At 37.4% G+C, this 19,836-nt stretch overlaps 1 protein-coding gene across 3 annotated transcripts in view; it reads right to left on the reverse strand.

Moving 5' to 3' along the window:
* COL12A1 (collagen type XII alpha 1 chain) overlaps window positions 1–19,836 on the reverse strand; it is a 142,229-nt gene that overhangs the window by 110,516 nt on the left and 11,877 nt on the right. For 2 of the 3 annotated variants that reach the window (XM_075202636.1, XM_075202637.1), the window contains exons 3-13: window positions 19,329–19,445; window positions 16,755–16,898; window positions 13,246–13,305; window positions 11,450–11,713; window positions 10,978–11,142; window positions 10,320–10,493; window positions 8,157–8,447; window positions 7,406–8,008; window positions 6,888–7,160; window positions 5,124–5,396; window positions 4,094–4,366 (exon numbers count right to left, since the gene is read on the reverse strand). The exons of the other annotated variant lie outside the window; for it this stretch is intronic. In XM_075202636.1, coding sequence (XP_075058737.1) covers window positions 4,094–4,366; window positions 5,124–5,396; window positions 6,888–7,160; window positions 7,406–8,008; window positions 8,157–8,447; window positions 10,320–10,493; window positions 10,978–11,142; window positions 11,450–11,713; window positions 13,246–13,305; window positions 16,755–16,898; window positions 19,329–19,445 — 2,637 coding nt within the window. The remainder of the gene's footprint in view (window positions 1–4,093; window positions 4,367–5,123; window positions 5,397–6,887; window positions 7,161–7,405; window positions 8,009–8,156; window positions 8,448–10,319; window positions 10,494–10,977; window positions 11,143–11,449; window positions 11,714–13,245; window positions 13,306–16,754; window positions 16,899–19,328; window positions 19,446–19,836) is intronic. 3 annotated transcript variants of the gene reach the window in all.

Raw genomic sequence — 19,836 nt, forward strand, 5'->3', positions numbered from 1 at the left:
TGCTTTTAATTCCAGCTCCAGCCATTCATATATATTTTGAATAGCTGTGCAGTGGTTTATCCTCAAAAGCCTCAGTTTAATTGCCTTAAGCTTACCACGGTATCAGTCATTCTTTTCCCCTGTGTCTAGTAATACCACAGCTGGGACAAAAATACTACTGTAGTATTTCCGTATCTCCCTGTATGTGTTCTGCTTCCCATGTGCCATGTGGTGTGACCACTTCTGTACAGGGTAAGCCCTGGAGGGGCCCACCAGGGATATCCCCTTACCATGGTGTGCCAGTCCAAACAGTGGTTTGGAATATGACACTACACAACCGTTTCTAATCAGTCCTGAAATACAACTGGAACACTGAGTACTCTTTTATAGTTCACAAAATAAAAAGTTAAAGCGTAGATAATAGAGGTACTTCACTCCAATTCTCATAAGTGGCTAAGCTAGAGAAATCTCTGATGGAACATAGACAGATACCTCTGTGGTTTAAAGTAAAGAAACACTGGTTTGGCCAACTCCAGCTTTGGGTCCATCAGGGTATCGATCATTATCAATATTTTCAGAATTAGATTTATATCTCAGTCTTCTAAACCCCAAAACGCATTTAGTGTAATGTTCAGCAATGCATAGTAAATACAATAAACAAATTAAATGCACTATACTTGTTTGCCTTTCTGTATCCTCTAAACACAACCACTTACTGCTCTTGTTGTATAAGCAGCCTTTCTATATCACCACCCACAATGTAAATCCACATTTTGCTATAATGCCATTTTTGGCAGACGTTTCGATCAGACAGTATAAGGAGAGAGTACTGTAATTAGTAGATTGCTGTTGCAAGGGTTTGGCTCTCAACTTCAGCACTGAAAGGTAAAATAATTAACATCTGTGTTGTAATCAGATGGCACATTTTTAAGCTCCATGAGCTGGGTTACTCTCAATTCTGCCTACAGCAATGGAAAAAAAGAGAAAGTATTTTACCTCTCATTTCATCTCAGCAATCAACATCAAGCCTGACTTAATATATTAACAACTAAAGTGTAGTCTGTGTTTGCTTTTTACATTTGTGCCCTAAGGTTGTAAAAAAATGAATGTGTGCCAAGATTTTTCTAACCACCTCCTCATTCTTGGGAAATAAATTACTAAAACAGTAGCATTTAAAAGCAGCCACAGATTACTGAATTCCCAGTGCTTCACCTATCTGCATTTTCCATTACATTTTCTATCTGGGCTATGACAAGTTTTTGCAATAACTTGCACAGAGTATTGTAGGACCATTAAGCAATTGGACAAAGGGAATTGTAAAGCTACCTGCCTGCAAATTCCATTAGGATTGTGCATTCAAAAGATAATTTGTATGCCAACCACCACAAAAATATAAAGCATGAGGTTTACTGTCCAGAAGATTAAAATTTGAAGATTTTTATGTTTTCTTACAAAATGATTGTCCACCTACAACATATCAGGTTCCCCGTTTCAATCCTCAGTGACTGGGAAAAAGGGCTTTGCTGGCTAAAAATTCTGTGTCTTCTGTTAAATACATCACAGTCATCTATCCTAAATGTTCCTCTGTGCTATGCATTCTTTAATTTCCTTCATTACATTACTTTCCCGCATGGACCTAACGTTTCACATGCTCATTTTCTAAGAACTTTGTTCAAAATAAAGCCTCCTGGTTATTTGAGATGGTGTTGCTAATGTAAAGAGATTTACATTTTCTGCAAATTTAACACGGATTCCCACTTTAAATCTGTGATGGATAGGGCAACGTTATGTCAGGGTTTTCATAGGGCAGTCCTGTTTTTTTTTTTACTGAAAACCTTTAACTTAGAAAGGGACATTTACAGAATAGCAGCACTGTAGTCTTACAGTGCTGATGCTGTTTTGTGTGGTCCTACACCTATTTCTACCATATTGTGCCCCTTTGTACAGGAAATCACTCAGCTTAGTGTGACAAGATGGCAGAGACTGTCGGGGAGTAAAATCTAGTTTCTGATAGGAGGACTATGGCTGAATGAAAACCAAAATGTTATGCTGCAGAATAAATGATTTAGATGAGCTTCAAGCCATGGATTTTGTGGATTTAGAGGCAGCTGCTTATCCTTTCCCCTCCAAGAAAACAGATTTTTTTACAAGTAATAGGAGGTGGCCAATACTTTCAATAGGACGCCATTTGCACCAACCAGGCGCAATTTATACAAGAAAGCACACTTAGAGGTAAATAGAGAATAATGAAAATAACATGATGTACAAAGGTGACACATGAAATAAAGACAGCCCTGTCCGTGTATATGGCTTATTTAAAACATGAGAAGTATTTTAGAAGAATGACTGCAAAGGTATAACTATTTAAGAGGTGGTTCAAAGAACTTTGGAGTGATATTTTGAATTTTTTTTATGTCCATTCCCATGGGAGATCACAATGCTACAAAAGGTGGCATGGAAGAACCAAGGCCAAATAAGTGTGTCTGCACTTTTTGTGGTTACTAAATTATATTAAGCATAGTTACTTTCCAAGAGTTCAGTCTGCAGATACATCTGGACTATAAGCAATAGCGGAAAAGAACACGTAGAACTGCACATGACATACAAGGGGAGGCAAATGGCATTGGTTTTATACTGAGCGGACATCATGTCACAGCTTTGGAAAACTTTCCTGACCAGGGATCATTGCAATTCCAAGAGGTTATATGCTATAACACAAGTGCCAATTTAAAGGAGTGTTTCTTCACTGGCAGGCAGAGCAACATGACTTGAGGGCTCTGACAGTTTAAATTCTCCAGACCCCTCTATTGGGCATTGTACATCGCTTGTCGTATTAGGTGAAAGATTGACTAAATTGCTGGATTGTCCAAGTTATATTTTTTTTTGTCAGCAGAGTATTACATACCATAAACTTTGAAAATATAATCTCTATGTACCACAACTTCTCCTAAAATAATACAAATGTGTTTCTCTGTCCATACTGCACATACCTATAGTAGTCATTTCCTAAGGGTATTCCTGAAGAAACACTGCTTTAAGCTTATACTGCACTCATGGGTCTTGTAAAAAGACAGTACTTGCTTTCACAGGTCAACACATTTTAGTCTTCCTGATGAAGGGCCTGCTAATGCCCGTGGCAGGTTAAACACACACACTCTCTGTGGGAGATACACTAAGTGTTTGGTTTTCACCGAGAACTGTACATCATGAAATATTTCTTTCTACAATATTTTTACAGTTATTACACCTTTGTAGTGCAGTTCTAGACATTTGTTTTAATAACGATTCTTACACAATTCTGCACACATATTGGCATTTTCTGTTCAGGAAGGTTAATTTATAACCTTACATGCATACAGTGTTTCATTATTTGCAGCAAAAAAAAAAAAACGGTACCTAATGGATAATCATGCCATTACTGAATGTAGTACAGTCAACTAAAAAAGACTTTTCAAAGCAAATAACTGATTGGTTCCTTTAGTAAGCTGAAATTAGCTGCACACCAGGGAATCCATCAGGGAACCTCAAAGTGAAAGCGTCTGGCTGGAGAGAGATACATTTATTGAGTATAATTAAACTGATGACTGATTGAATTGAGGTAAATCAGCTAGGGCCTGATCAGAGTGAGACCCTAATTGTTGCCTAATTCTGCATGGAATTGGAAGTCATTAACTGTTCTCCAACACAATTTTCTAGCCTTGAGCCCCCGTGTCCCTTTCAATAGGCCAGTCATGCACCAGTTCGCATTATACCAACCAAGCCTTGTGCCCAAACACATAGGTCATTTCTGTGTCCCATACACTAAGCCAGCCCTGTGACCCAATATATAATGGCAACACTGTTCCCCCAATCATTACACATTTCCTTGCATTTTGAAGATAAGGCAATTAAGCTGGAGCTGCTATAAGAGCCTAGAGCTATGAAGGTTGGGCGACAGTTTATATGGTTTCCAGAGTCATGGAAGCTCCCTTCCCATGCTGAGAGAATGCGGCATGGGTCACTAGGTCCTAATTTTTAATTTAGTCATAGCAACCTTGGAACCTTTTATGATGACATATTAACATAGTTATATATAAGTGTGGTTTTGTAAAACTAAATAAAAAATATTTCTTACCATCAAGAGTAGTTCCTTCTCCAGTGAGTGCTGATCCAGCTCCTGATCCGTATAACGCATTCACAGAGAGGGAGTATGTTGTGCCAGCATCCAGTTCCTTTAATACTGTACTGACGGCATTTCCTCTGAGTGTAACCTCTTTGGGTTCTCCCCCTGCAGCTGGTGTATATGTTACAAGGTACTGTAGAACTTTGCCAGGGGCAGCATCCCAAGATAACCTCAAACTGGACGTTGTAGCATCAGAGACTCTGAGGTTTCTTGGTTCTCCTAACACTGTATAAATTCAAATAGCAGCATATAAGAAAAGACACTAATGATATAAACTACTGAAAGTATATTCATTAGAATACAATATTAAAGTTGCACTGTTACATAAAACAGTACATTATAATTTGTGGGCACTCACTCAATAAATGTTGCTAATGAACTTTACATAAGGCCAAGCAAAATTGCACACCTTGTGTATGGCTGTCACGCTAGCAAATATGATTTTTTTTCAGCCACAAAACTCTATTCTGAGGCACTTATGTGTGACAGCTAATCAGCATTTACCATTGAAAGCCATGCGTCACTAAACTAAGCCTTGTGGTCTTACAAATACTAGTTTTTTGATTGGTTCAGAGACATTTGTGTGACACCACCTTAAGATCTGGGTTCAATAAGCTTTGTTTTTATAAAGGGCTTACAAACAAAGGCATGCGTACCACAGGTGTTGAGTGTGTGACTGCTACAGAGCACAGCTACTATAATATAGTAGTATAATACTCCAAGCCTTAGAGACACCCTAATAGTCAAATCTATGTGCCTTATGCATTTATAGGATGTGCTGTGATATAGACTGCCAAGTGATGTCCTATGCTGCTATGAGAGTAAGCCCATTACAAGGTTTGCACTGGGTTTCAGAAAGTACCAAATACACTACTGCTCCAATATATTACCTATGAATACAACTTTGTTAAATATTTATCTAATATTATTTGAAGATAAAGATTATTCATTGACACAGCATTATAAAGCAATATTAACTTGCCTTCTTCAGTAGCTCCATTTCCTACCAATGCTTTCCCAGGACCGGACTGATATTCAGGTGTGACAGATACATGGTACTTTGTGTCAGACAATAGATTATATAGTGTGGTGACTCTTTCATTTCCTGGCACTGTTACTTCTTTTCTCTCTCCTCCGGTAACTGGACGATAGCCAAGCCTGTACCTGAGGACTTTTCCCGGGGCTGGTGACCAGCCAACCTTAAAGCTATCTGTGGTCTCATCACTTACTCTAAGGTTCCGGGGCGCTCCTTTCACTTAAAAGAAAAAAGAGAAAAAAAATATTAGATTTGGTTCGGAGTCTTCAGATTGTATATGAGGTATAATAAATATTCAAGTCACTGAAACACTACATAATTTATGAAGTAAAAAACTAATTTTGTAACAGGAAGCTATACTTATTACAGTGTTGGATCTTGAGATACAACTTATTAATGTGTTGATGGTTTAGCAAAGTCCTGTGTTGTAGATGTTCTGATTTCAACTGTATTTGTCGTGGCAAATGTTTTAACGTGTTTAACGTGAGTTATTTAAGTTAATAGAGTGTCTCAATTCATTAGGATGGTAACTTGATGCTAAATGTCAAATTGCTGCCAAGATGTTTTTACTCACAAGCCTATAAACGCTGGTATATTGGAGACAAGGAAACCTCCCAGCAAGCATTTAATAGAACATTCTGACTGACTGACTCACTCGACTCTTTTTTTTCAGTTCTTTTTCTTTAAACACGAGTATATTAAAAACAGTTTATGGGACACTTATTATCTTATTACAATGTTAAGTTTCTCAGCCACCTACTTTATTTCTTGAAATATGCAAAAATAGAGACAATGCTTTAAAAATATCTAGACTGTTTTGTTACATTGGTTACCAGTTTTATGAAGGTCATATAAAGTCAGCAGAGTTATATCAAAGAAACAAACTCAGTCCCTTAGATTGCAAGTAACAATAGCTGATGATTGCGGGATCTCAGAGGCCAAACAATAAATGCTCATATTTAATCCTTCCCCCTGGATTAGAAACTATGCCTTCATCCACATCTGAGAAATGTCATCACCTCTGATGATGGATTGAATACCACAACAACACAGCAATAAATGGCATAACTAGCTGGAATGCGCTATAAATCATAAAACCTGTCTGGAGCAAGCTATCCTAACTGGTGTTTAATTCTGCATGAAAAAGGATGTCATCATCTGCATGATGGCTAGGGCTCCCATACCTTAAAACCCAATATGGAATCAGATTTACTTATTCCCACTAATTCTGTTTCTGGGAAAATACATAAATTAGTGGCCTCAAGGAAGATTTAAATTGCAAGCGACTGACTTGAGATGTTGAGAATTCTATTTACATGATTGGTTAAGGTAAATGTCTTAACTTAAACTTCAGCCCCATTTGCAACATCACCTGTCCAATGTCAGCGGGTTTCATATTACCAGTGGGACTAACTTGTTTGGATGCATAGTGCATGCAGTCCTTAGAATAGGACACAGCAAACTTTGCATCTCAGGAAAAAATTAGATATAGTAGATAAGATGCAACCAATTACAGCCACTCAGGGGTAACATAGTCAAACATAACCCTTTGGGTATACAGGTTTTAAAAAGTAAAGGGCACAAGTGTAATTTAAATGTGAGTTTTCTTCCAAAAAAAAACATATTTACTTTACACATTGACTTCCCTGACTTATCAATGAAGTGAACCATTAACGAAATTGGGTGTCTCGGTTATGATCTCTGCATTACCTTCTAGGGTTTTTTCCTGCCCATTCAGTGGCGGGCTCTCTCCTTCCTCGTATTCTGCTAGAACTGTAACATTATAAATAGTCTCTGGAAGCAGATTTGAAAGAACGGTGGTAGTAGTTGGGGCTGGAACAGATACTATGAACTCTTCGCCATCGGCAGCCACTTTGTATTTTACAAGGTAAGATAAAGCATCTTCAGCTGCTGGGGACCAGTTTACTCTGAAGCTGCTGGATGTGACCTCAGAGAAAGACAGATTCTGTGCGGGAGTCAAAGCTGCAATCATAGCAAAAATTAAACAAGAAACATGTGATAAATAACTATAACCATAACCATATTGTTATATATTATTTATTTCTTTATGGCTAGGTTTTGAAAAGGTAAGAGGAGAAGCACAATTATCAATCATGCTTATTTAAATTATAAACTGCTTTCATGGTTGGATGAGAGAATCATATTATTGCACTTATCTCTTCAATACTGTGATCAATAATTTATAAAATACTTTTTTTTATACTTACATTTACGCTTTATTGTTTGGAGTTCTTGTTCAATTCGAAGACAAATGGATTGAGTTAACTCAAATGATATCCTTTGGAAAGCATCAAAGTCTTCTACAGTGTAGACATGAGTGTCAGCTGGAGGAGAAGCTATTGCTTCCAATTCAGTTCTGACTGCATCCTTAACACCAACTGCAAAAATCTCCACATCTGCATTCCTCAATTTTATAGCTGGGTCTTTAAAGGCATCCGATGACTTCCCATCAGTGATGAGTATCATTACTCTTGGGACATTTGATCTTGCTCCCTTGCTTTCAACAAACACCTTTTCTCTGACATAAGTCATAGCTTTGCCAGTGTTGGTAGAACCCCCTCTATATGGAAAAGTATTCACTGCCTTTAGAATATCTTCAATCTTATCATACTTGTTCAATGCAAACTCTGTATGTGGATCGCGACTGTATTGTACAAGACTGATCCGCACTTTGCTGGTTGAGATGTCGAAGCTTTTGACTAACACTTCGAGGAAGGCCCTGACTTTAGCAAAATTGCCAATACCAATGCTATAAGAGCCATCAACAAGGAGGACAACATCAGCTTTTATATCCACACCACCGGCGCATTCTGTGGAACACAATACCATCACATGATAATGTTTTTATTATTGGTTTAGTCAGAAAAATAATTAACATAGTTTATGAATATTTTACATTTTATGTTTTGTGAAAGTGTTTTATATAGGAAGGTTAATGGTATAGAGCCAACAACTTACCGACTCTTATTTTCACTGCCTGGGTTTTCTCCAGTGTTGAGATAGGCTCACTCGCTATAAGTTCTTTCATTGCAAATACATTAACTTGGTACTCTGTATCTGGGGAGAGATCCTTCAGAGTAAGACTTGTAGTTTGAGGACCAACATTCAAGGCTTGTTGCTTACTCCCTGCCAACATCGGAATAAGTTGAACCCTGTAGCCTGTAATTTGGCTGGGTGATGCCCTCCAAGTGATCTTCATGGATTTGGAAGAAATTTCTGTTACAAACAAATCTGAAGGAGGGTCAACAACTAGAATGTAAAATAGAGAATAAATAGAGAATTAATATTTTGGTTTAAGGAAAATCCCCAGGCATATGTCTTAACGCCAACAGATATTTAAAATTTAAAGTATTATTTACAAATGATAGCCAGTTAAAACTAATGTTTTTTGCAGTCTCTTGTTCAGGTAGACTACAAAATAGCGACAGTGGAAATGTCGGCAGTTAACCTGTTGACATTAGAATGTCGGCAGGCTAAATGCCGACACATCCATTCCATTCCCTGCGACTATTCGCCAGGCCCGCCGGCATTGGTCTTTTATTGTCAGCATTGTGATTCTCGACATTGTGAATGTCAACAATCACACTGTTGACATTTTTAACTTGTCCACAGAATGGAAGTGCCGATATTTTCATGTCGACAGGTTAACTGACGACATTTCCACTGTTGCAATTGTGACTGTCACTGGTCTTGTTCAATATGTGCTAGCTACAACTATGTGTTCTTGAAATAAAATGCGTTATCAGCTTTGAATGGCTGAATCAACAGACAAGACTTTTGCACATAATTATGATGATTTTTAACATAATACATTTTATATTGTCAACACTATGAAATAAAATTTCAATAACAAATTAATATAAATCAAACTTTCACACACATAAGTAATTTACCATTGTGTTAACTTTTGCAATAATGTCTCTGAATGAGACATTGTTAGTGTACTTAATGTTGGCAGTGACTGACAGCTGCTGCACAGCTTGTATATTACCATGGATGGGTGCAGCCATTGATAATGATACTATCACAAATATCACTCATTGACTCAGAAGACAGCTGCGGTACAGTGAGGCACCCCTTCTCTTCACTCCCACCCAGACAATCCCCTCCCCCAAAGGAGCTCCGGATGGAGCAATGGCTACTGTGAATAAGATTAGCCCTGAGCTCAACTGAGGCTGCTGGATACTAATATAGATAACAGCAACAGCACTATGCATAAAATACTGTATAATTAAAGGTAAGTCAGTGACTTTACTTGCTCTGTCTAAAGATATACAAAGGTCATCTAAATTACATAATTACAGCAGTAAATTGCATATTTAATAAAAGCTGGTGGACAAAGGGATATGGGAGGAAAAGGCTTGTAGGCAGCAGTGGGAATATGAGAAAAGCTGTTGGGCAGTGGGGGCATGTGAGAGAAAATCTGGTGGACAGAAGGGCATTTAATAGAAATGCTAGTGGGCAGGAGGTATGTGAGAGAAAAGCTGGTGGGCAGGAGGTATGTGAGAGAAAAGCTGTGGGCAGCAGGGGGCAAGTGAGAAAATCTTGTGGGCAGTATGGGCATGTTTAAGAAAAGCTGGTGGGTGGGGGCATGTGAATTAAAAGCAGGTGGTCAGCATGAGGGCATGTGATAGAAAGACTGGTGGGCATGTGTGAGAAAATCTGATGCACAGTGGGAGCATGTGAGAGAAAAGCTGGTGGGCAGAGGGGGGCATGTGAGAGAAAGCTGGTAGGTAGGTGGCATGTTAAGGAAAAGCTGGTGGGTAGATGGCCATATTTTTGCTTTGTATAGAAATCTAAAATTTTAACCCCTCTAGAAATCCTGCATTTTCCCCTAGGCAGCGGTGGAGCCTGGGCAACGTTTTACATTGGACATCAGTGCATCAGGACTGCATCCTTGACAGCCAGTCAGGAGGAAGTAAGAGTTTTGATTTTAAGTTTACAAAGGCCAAGTGTGTGAGGGGCTGGGAGGAAGTTATGGTGGGGAGGTAGGGTGGTAGGAAAGGCAGTAGGCTAAAGCTTTGCCTAGGATGCCGAGAAACCTTCCACCGGCCCTGGTAATAGAAACACATATTGATAATAGAACTAGATTAATTGAAATATATAAAAATCACATCTTACCTTCCTCTCCACTAACGAGTTCGCCTAGTTGCTCATCGACTCCAGAGCAAACTTGAGTAATAATATCATTTTGAACATCAACAATAGCATCAAAATTGGCAACACTGTAAACATGTTTCAGGGAAGGTAAAGAGGCCATTTGTTTGAGTTCTTTAGCATCTGCTGCCTTTATTCCTGGAAAAACAAGTGGAAATGAAAAATAATTAATTTTGTAATTCTAATTAATTGAGGTGCTTCAGAACATTGTTTTCACTCTTACTGAAGTCAGGTTTACATGTGAATGAGGCAACAACATGTGAGATCTCAATACAGATCCACTGGTCTTATTGATCCTCTAGATTAAAGTCCTTGTTTTTAGAACAGTGTCTTATAATTTAGCTTCCCAACGCCATAAGGTTATTTTTTCAATAACTGAACCAAGTAGGTGGTTTCTACTTTTGGAAAATCAAAACCTAAAGCGAATGTCGTGTTTAGAAATCTTTGCCAAAACCTACATTTGTTATGATAAATGAGTCAACGGTCAACTAGCAAGCATGGTTCTCATTAACAATGTATCTCCCCATGATGTGGGAATGTTAAAATTATGTAAGTGTTATGATGACCGGTATGTGCTACTTACTCTGTACAGAACAATAATAATACAACTGATTTTACTTACCTAGTGTGAAAACTTCTACCCCTAAATTTTGAAGCTCCTTTGCAGGAATTTCTACTTCATCTTGAGATTTTCCATCAGTAATAATTATTGCAATTTTTGGAAATCCTTTCCTGGATCCAGCAGATTCGACAAAGGAATTCTTAATCAAGAAATCAATGGCATCACCTGAAAGTGATATGAGTATTATTAGTGCGCATTATAATGAAATTAAATACCTAATGCATTCCCTCCTGTAATCCATATAGATATTAGAAGTCAATAGCAGTTCTGTGACCGTATAAAAGCACACATAATGGAACACACCTTCTAGCAATATTCTTGCCTTGGTGCCATGGAATGTGCACCAAAATACTTATTAGCCAATATGAAAAAACACACATTAAACTGTGATACTACACATATTGAGACACTGTAAACTTAGAAACGTAAAACCAATTACTTTACAGCGTTTAATCAGAAAAACAGCAAGTACCTGTCATTGTATTCCCTCCTTTGTAAGGTATTCTTTTAACAGCTGCCAAGAGTTGATCCTTCTTGTAATATCTGTTCATTTTAAACTCAGTCCTGGTATCCGAGCTGTACTGGACAACTCCAATCCTGGTTTTGTCTTCCCCAATGTCAAAGGCCGCAACCAAAGAAGCCATGAAGTCAAGAATATATTTGAAGTTGGTTCTCCCAACACTCCAAGATCCATCCACAAGGAATACAACGTCAGCTACTGCACTAATAGAACACCCTTAAAAAAGAGACAGAAAAGTAATATTTATCTAAACCATGAAACAATCCAGTCATACAAAGTAGGTAAAATGGTGGAACAATACAAAGTCAATCTATGTAATCAGAGGGGGAAAGAGCACACGGCCTTGTGAGATATTATTATACAAAAACAATTCTGTGTAATGAAGTGGACCTTATGTCAGCATTATTTGCCTGTCTTTGGGGTACATCATTTTTTATTATTGTATATCCTCCATAGTCTGTCTTGCTCCAAAAGATGGAGCTAGCTCTGTCCACTGAGACAGTATAAGGATTCAGACAGACAGACAGACAAACCTGTTGTATTCAACAAATAATTCCGCCCAGGGCCGGATTAACCCGATGTCAACTGGGCTACAGGCCAGGGGCCTCGGACATCCAAGGATGCCCTTGACAGTGTTCAGCGGCATTTTTGATCGGTGCGGTGACGGGGGTGCCCAAAGCCCAATCAATGCTGCTGAGCCTGTCACTGCAGTCCTTCCGCAGTGCTCATTGATCTCCTTACTGAGGAGGTCTCATGAGATCTCCTCAGTAAGGAGCATACAGCGCGCCGCGGAAGAATTTGAAACACTGTTCCTTTTATTTAAAAAGTCTACTTAAGAAAAAGTAAACAAGTGCTAAGCAAAAACAAAACAAGGATCATACCAATGTTGTTTTTCAAAATGGGTAATAAATTATTACATATTGTTTTCTTCTCTGTATGTCTGAAATTATACTAATAAACTAAAAAAAGTGGGTGTGTTTACTTCACTTTGTTTATACTGAAACTATGGCGTTTGTTCTGGAATTTTTCAGAAGAAAATTCGGGCAAAATGCGTATCCCCATGTAGTGTAGTAGCCTCTAGATGTGTTTGCTGAGGGTAGTGTTGGATGTTTTTTGTGCGTTGTCACAACATTTACACATAGCTCTTCTAATTATTAGCAAATAAATAAATAATGAAAGTAAAACACCGTCAGTTGACTGCTATAAACAAATGAGTGTTTTCCATGAAATATACTTCTACAGTAAATATGATTGCCTGGTTTTTGCAACAAATTAGATTTTTTTTTCAGGTTTCATATTCAATATCTCTTATCTAGAGTTTCTTCCTTTTCAGAACCTGGTAGTGTTCTACTCCTAGCGTATAGAGAATAATCTATACATTGCTTTGAATCCAGTGAATAGTGATCCAGTAAAAAGTTATGCTTTACTTCCACAGGGTATAGTAAGAAATGCAACCATAATTATTTCTAAGCCTGGCGGGTGACTGGGGTTAGATCATACTGTGAACATTAATACTTTACTGTCCATTCATTGTATGTGCCTTGCATTTATTTTAATAATGTTAATGTTCATTTCAGCATACAGTAGATTAATGTAAGGAAAACGCATACAGTTTGGCTCTTTTTCAAGAACTGCAAAGGGAGAAGCAATTATGAAGACAAATGTGAAGCACCTCTTGACCCTCTAACATTCTTATCCACACATATGTTTCCATAGAATTTATTTAAAGCACAAGATATAGTACATACGTGGTAAATCAGTAGTCACGAGTTTCTTCTCTTCTGTTGTAACACGGCCTCCCGTTTGAACTTAAAAACAAAATACAAGTATAGATTAAGCCTTGTGTCAGTATTAAGAGATAATACATGTATGTAATAACTTACTGTTGATGTTTCGTCACCTATATCCCATATTTCAAGTGTAATATCTGGACCTGTCACCATGAATTAACATCTTCTAATTCTGTAGTTTTAAAGTTCAGTGATTACAAACTAGCCATCATGCTGTAAATGCGCTACACATCACGCCAACTGCTTGAAAAGAGTGGTTTAAATAAACCATGGGGTAAATGTATCAAGCTGAGAGTTTTCTGGCGGGTTTGAAAAGTGGAGATGTTGCCTATGACAACCAATCAGTTTCTAGCTATCATTTTGTAGAATTTACTAAATAAATGATAGCTAGAATCTGGTTGGTTTTTCAAACCCGCCGGAAAACTCTCAGCTTGATACATTTACCCCCATGTCCTTAATTGTCCTTAGCTCCCAAACTAGTGTTTCAATGTGACAAAAGAGGCTGTAACTCAACTTTAGTTCATAAAGTTGCAGAGTGTTAAATAATCAATGGCCCTTAACAAGTTGCAGCACCATAAAAGGATGTTTGGTATATATATATATATATATATATATATATATATATATATATATATAGGTCTGCTGCATAAGGCATAAGTTCATAACATCAGTTTTTAATTGCTGGACAAATGCTTGGATATTGGGGGGTATATTTACTAAACTGCGGGTTTACAAAAGTGTAGATGTTGCCTATAGCAACCAATCAGATTTTATCTGTCATTTTGTAGAATGCACTAAATAGATGACAGCTAGAATCTGATTAGTTGCTATAGGCAACATCTCCACTTTTGCAAACCCGCAGTTTAGTAAATATACCCCTTAGTCTTCTTGAGATATAACTCCCTGCTTTGAGTTACAATAGCCACATTGCAGCGGCAGTCACAGGGTGTTCAAGGGATATTTATGAAAAACGGTTCTGTAACATACACACACATACCAACTAATCAAATGTTAGCTTTCATTTTCTAAATTGTATTACAAAACATAGAGTTCTAAGCTAATTGGATGCTATGGGTTGCGTAACCTTTTTTACATATTTTTGAAAATATGTCTTATTGTTAGTAGATAGAATTTGACGTGTAAAACGCTGTGTCAGCTTGTTGTCATAGAAACAACTTATAGAATGACTAGGCCATACATATTTTTGTCTGTGTCTCATTTTCCACTAGCAATCCAAGCAAGTTACACTGATTCAGCGCATCATCATCATCACCATTTACATAAGGCTGAAAACATAATTGTAAAAGTTCCTTTCTATATTAACAAACAGTCAACCATAACATCATTAAGGGATTTGTAACAAACTCAGTGTTTAAATGTGTATGGATGACTGGGCCAATTTAAATGTCATACATTTCATTTTGTATTCCTGCATTTCTGACTCAGATGTGAGGGAAATATTCACCTGACCTTTTCAAGTGTAAATAGTGGCATCTGATCTCAGTATATGATTATTTTAATGTACTATATAAGCTTTGAAGTAGAGAAATAGGAATGTAGAATTATACACAGTTGTCAGGTTCCAGTTCTGTCAGTTCTGTCATCAAATTGCAGTCTGAATAAGAGATATTATGGCATATGTACATTTTCTATTCTATATCATTTGTCTTTTCTGTTACAATGTACATCTATTTGTTGTTTTTGCTTTTTAAAGGGAAACAGCAACTGTATATTGGCTCTGGATTTACATCACTGGACCTATAGGCATACATAGAACTGGAAACATCACCCCAAATACTAGACACATCTCTACTTTCCAGTAGCCTTGCTGACAACAACAATATAGTACTGCAGCCGCTACTCACTCCTCTGTAAAATTATATTCCACAAGCTATACTACCAAGAAGAGTTCACTGTAAATTATCCACATCAGAATTGTTTCATTTCAAGAGGGTGTCCCAAGATTGCATGCGAGTGTCAACCGATCATCTTATTTATACCCTTTGATGCCCTGGTGAACCAGGTGTATTCCTGGTACTGCCGAGTCTCCAAACCGGTTACAAATATATTGTGTTACATTGGGAGTCCATAATGTCATCTTATCCTTTCTCTTATAATTTTAGTGTAGAAATGTTTACCACCTACAGAATGTCATAAACAAAATCTCTGTGGACAGCACAGTGGCCTAGTGGTCAGCACTTCTGCCTCACAGCACTGGGGTCATGAGTTCGATTCCCAACCATGGCCTTATATGTGTGGAGTTTGTATGTTCTCCCTGTGTTTGCGTGGGTTTCCTCCAGGTGCTCCAGTTTCCTCCCATACTCCAAAAACATACTGGTAGGTTAATTGGTTGCTATAAAAAATTGACCCTAGTCTCTGTCTCTGTCTCTCTGTCTGTCTGTCTGTCTGTGTAAGTTAGGGAATTTAGACTGTAAGCTCCAATGGGGCAGGGACTGATGTGAATGAGTTCTCTGTACAGCGCTGCGGAATCAGTGGCGCTATATGAATAAATGATGATGAGGATGATAATTAAATATAATTATAGGTGTTTCCAGCTAATGTGGATAATATAGGCATTCGTATTGCATATTCGTTAAGTGAATAACTGTCTCTGAAGACGATGTGTCACTGCGATATACACTTTGATTACCTGCCTCCCAAGTTGTGAGTTGTATATACTATATGACAGCAATGCATATTTAGGTAAGCATTATTTGATAATGAATCCTTCCCCACTAACTAGCAGAACATTCCCTGGACCACCACAGTTCCTGTGAGCCCTAGAGGATCACGAGACTGAAGGAGACAGTAGCTGTGATTTTCTACCAAATTGGGGAATCTGAATTTGGCTAACCGGAATGAAAGCAGTTCCCGCACGAAAACAACACTGAATTATTACAAGCTACAACTAAAATGTGAACTCTATTTTGATATATAATGTAGATAAAATGATAGATTACATTAGATTACAGAACTGTCCAGTTTGTATTATGCTAACCTGCTTCGTCATCTTAATTGAGCCCACTTTGGTTGATCCTTTGAAGACTAGACAAATGTTATTATAAGACAAGAAGACATTGGTATGGGGCAAAAATGAAACAGATGGCAGGCAGAATAAGATATAATAAAAATGGGAAAAATCTCTAATTCTTTAGAGCTGAACTCATACAACCTTGACGAACCTTTTATATCCATCTTACAACTATAATCATTTCACATTGACTGAAAATTATGAGTATGACTCCACTTCTTCAAATATGCACTGACTTTTATCCAATACACCAGAGAATGAAATGTATTCAATGGTTTTTAAGTGGGATTCACTAATTGCATAAAATTGATCATAACAAGGCTATAATACTACATTCCATATCGATTATGTAGTGCCACATGTGAATGTGTTAGTGAAAACAGTTGGGTTGTACATTTGTTTTCATTTAGATGATGGATCTCTGCAGAGTACTTACTTGTAAGTTGGCCAAACACAGGTAAACTTTCCTCCAATTCATCATACGAAAGTATTGTGACAACATATTCAACATCTGGTACAAGTTCTGTTAACACAGTCTGGGTTGCAGAAGCTGGAATATCTAATTCTTTTGCAGGTCCATCTGGTAAGCATTAAAACAAAATATATGTAAGACGTCTATTTAAAAACAATGTCCCCCACTAGGAACTCTCCATTTTACGTTAAATATACTATTTTAGTTCTTTATCATGGGTGCATTAATCTGTTTAAGCTGTTCTCTTTTGTATGTTTGTTAATCAAAAATGTGTTTTTAAATAGCAAAAAAAAAGATGTACAGCATTTGCAAAGTTACAAAAAATATAAACATTTCTGAATGTAATAGAGGGGACATATACCCAGTGAAATCAGGGTGCTGATTCTTCATTATTCATTATTATTATTATTGATTTCAATTAATTAACTCTAATGCTGCACATCATTGTGGAACAAAATAATAACATATTAATAACAAGTTAACCCGTGCATGATACTCATGCATTCTAGTCAAATCAAGCTACTTAAGGTGTTAAAAAGGTTCTTGACATGCATTTGGGCCATAGCCCAGGCCTCCTCAGGGGAAGAGCGTTACTTCCCGACGCAAGCGCCCTTTTTTAACGTGGTTTTGTCCACATGTCACCACCTCATCATTTTTCTCCATCACCTCATCCTTCATCTTCATCGCCACATCCTTCATCAAGCTACTTAAGGTGTTAAAAACTCCCCACTGTCACCCCCGGCAACCACCAACCACTCCCAACTGTCACCTCTCCTTCAAGAAATATATAGGTCAGTGTATAACTCTGCCCAGCAGGTGGCGCTGCAGCTTGGTTTTTTACTTTTCCACACACGCCACTAGGCATTTATATAGTAGATATGCATGATGAAAGAGGTAATATTAATGAAAAGAACCAAAAATAGTCTTCATAGTTCATGACACAGTCTAAAGTATTATTACCAGAGTGAAAAATCTCTCCATTCTCAGTGCACACCCAAAGCCTTTCAAAGACACCCTAATTATATAAAATATATGACTGTGTAAGTCTTAATGCCAGAGGTGTGTCTATAATGAGGCAATCTAAGGCATATGTTTTGGATTGCAGTGAAATTATATATATATTAACAAATGTCTTTTATTAATGATCATGTATAAATCAGTGGGCTATACATTGTTAGTATATCTAATAATGCTTAAAAATGACAATATTTATCTTTTAAAGTACATACAACATATTTACAATGTTTAGGATAAATAAGGAAGGTTAAAGATGGTGCCTTTTGAGTTGCCACCTCAAGCAGCAGAAGGGTTAGACACACCAGTGGTTAGATTACTTTGTGGACAAAAGCAGTGGAAGAAGTGCAACATAGTCATTGGGTACTGAGGGCCTGAATCATCTTCAAACGCAAATCCATTTCCGTGCTTTACCTTGTGTGAAATTGCTCTACGCATGCGCCAGAACGGCACTTACATACAATTCATATCTACATGCAACCGAGTCTTCCAACTGCCTACAATTTGAAGTATGCAACAGTGATAGGAAAGAGACGAACTAATGTAGGCATTGTACAGTAAGGGTGTGCTCAGGATACGCACATGTGGCTGAGTTCAGGGCATCTCTCAGGTATGTGTTTTTTAGTTGTATCACTTACACCAGCTACAGGGCAGTTGTATGTGCTGACTGATATTGATGACTACACGTATGTGTGCCAGAACATGTGTTTGCAAGTAAGAGGAACTATAAAAATGCATTTTAGGTACAGTACGCATTGATGAATTCCTTAAAAAAAAATATATATATATTTTTTTTGAAAAAAACATATTTTTATTAATGATTATAGTATAAGGAGTTGTAAATTTATTTTAAAAAAAAATGTGCATGTGTTTTGATGGGACTTTATGTTGCACCCATGCATGTGCCTAACCTGCACTGTGTCCTCTCTGTCTACATACGGCAAATAGCGTGTAGCCGGAGTGTACTTATACCCAGAGTAAAATGGAAACGTTTCATAAGGTCAGCTTGTACTTGAATACAGACGTACCTGTGTGCAAGTAACATGCGGTTTTTTTAAACGCAGGTTGTGTTCACATTGCATTCGAAGATGAATCAGGCCCTGAAGGTCACCAACTTTAGTAATAACCTTAACAGTAGTTGCAGAGGACTCCCTCCATGACAGTGTTCTGAAATCAATTATTTTGACTCAAATATTAACCGTTCTAATTTAATTGCCACTTGAAATCAACTTGCAAGTCCTTATCAGTGCAATACTTAAAAGTCTAAACAATAACACTCTTCTGTAATCTAGCAACATAATATTTGGCATGTCTTTGTCAGGCTCATATAAGGCAAGAAAAACATTCAAAGCTGTATGTTTAACAAAGCAGAGGCTTAGAAATGCTAAGCTTTACAAATGACATACAACTGCCAAAATGTACTGTTATTATGAGCTTCATTTTATAACACGTACTTAATAACTGCATAACATTAACTGAAACAAGTGAGCGTGACTTCTGGAAATTAGATGGAATATGATTTACCGATTGTTGGAACAACAGTAATCTTGTAACCTCTTATCCTTTCAACCGGCCGTTGCCATGACATTCGTACAGTATTCTCATTTACTATTTCAAAGTTTAGATCTGTAGGAGGGCCAACTGAAATAAAGCATTGAAAAGATATGTTAGTGAAACACCTATATAGCAAATGTTATTGCACCCACTGTAGCTTGCAAAAATATTTTTTTTGCAATTATTTTTTAAATCAACTTGATGCTTTACAAATACAAGTTATACCTGCAAAAATAAAGCATGATTTCAAGGGTGCAATAGCATCTGCTATGCAAATAATCTGTAACAAGAATGAATATATAACAATATACATGGAAAGCTTACACAGAATAGCTTTGCATTTAGTTGCTTCCAACACCATGACAGACTATTGCTGGAAACAATTCAAGCTGACAACATCGATGGTAATACAACTTACAATGCACAGCACAAAACATTTACATCTTGAGTTGCACAATCATTCAGGAATGATCAGCAA

The sequence above is a fragment of the Mixophyes fleayi genome, chromosome 3 (genome assembly GCF_038048845.1).
Source record: "Mixophyes fleayi isolate aMixFle1 chromosome 3, aMixFle1.hap1, whole genome shotgun sequence".
Taxonomy (NCBI): Eukaryota; Metazoa; Chordata; class Amphibia; order Anura; family Limnodynastidae; genus Mixophyes; species Mixophyes fleayi.